At 71.4% G+C, this 577-nt stretch overlaps 1 protein-coding gene across 1 annotated transcript in view; it reads right to left on the bottom strand.

Annotated features, from left to right (window-relative positions):
• Nucleotides 1-286: 286 nt before the first annotated feature.
• NAA40 (N(alpha)-acetyltransferase 40, NatD catalytic subunit) overlaps nucleotides 287-577 on the bottom strand; it is a gene marked incomplete at its 5' end in the record, with an annotated part of 3,682 nt that continues 3,391 nt past the window's right edge. Inside the window, one exon of the mRNA XM_026062869.1 lies at nucleotides 287-351. Within this exon, the coding sequence (XP_025918654.1) occupies nucleotides 287-351 (65 nt within the window). The remainder of the gene's footprint in view (nucleotides 352-577) is intronic.

Raw genomic sequence — 577 nt, 5'->3', positions numbered from 1 at the left:
CAACCACCCTCATCCCCTAGCAACAGCCCCCATCCCCTAGCAACCACCCCAAGAGGACTGAGCTTCACCACAGAGCACCCCCCACCCCACCCCTTTTCCAGGGCTCTGATGTCACCCAGTGACCTCAGAGCAAGCCCAGGTGACATCACCCCCCCCCGGGGGACCCAGGCATCCGGGCAGAGACAGGCGGAAGTGGGCAGAGCATCAAGCGGCCTTTATTGGGGGGCGGGCACCACTGCAGTGGTCCTGGGGGGGCCCCGGTGGTCCCGGTGCAGGGTCCCGGGGGCTACTGGGGGTCCCGGGGGGGTCGCCGGTGGGCCCAGTGCAGGGTCCCAGGGGCTAACAGGGTTCCTGATGGCCCCGGGTGCTAACAGGGGTCCCGGTAGTCCCGGAGGGGTCCCCGGTGGTCCCGGTGCGGGGTCCCGGTGCTAACGGGGGTCCCTGGTGGTCCCGGTGCGGGGTCCCGGCGCTAACGGGGGTCCCGGTGGGGTCCCTTGTCGTCCCCAGTGGTGCCGGTGCAGGGTCCCGGTTCGGTGCCCCCGTGGCGGTCCCGCTGCAGAGTCGCGCTGGTCCCGGG

The sequence above is a fragment of the Apteryx rowi genome, unplaced genomic scaffold, assembly GCF_003343035.1.
Source record: "Apteryx rowi isolate R43461 unplaced genomic scaffold, aptRow1 scaffold_1958, whole genome shotgun sequence".
NCBI lineage: Eukaryota > Metazoa > Chordata > Aves > Apterygiformes > Apterygidae > Apteryx > Apteryx rowi.
The sequence above is the reverse complement of the archived record's forward strand: the minus strand, read 5'-3'. Positions and strand labels throughout refer to the sequence as shown.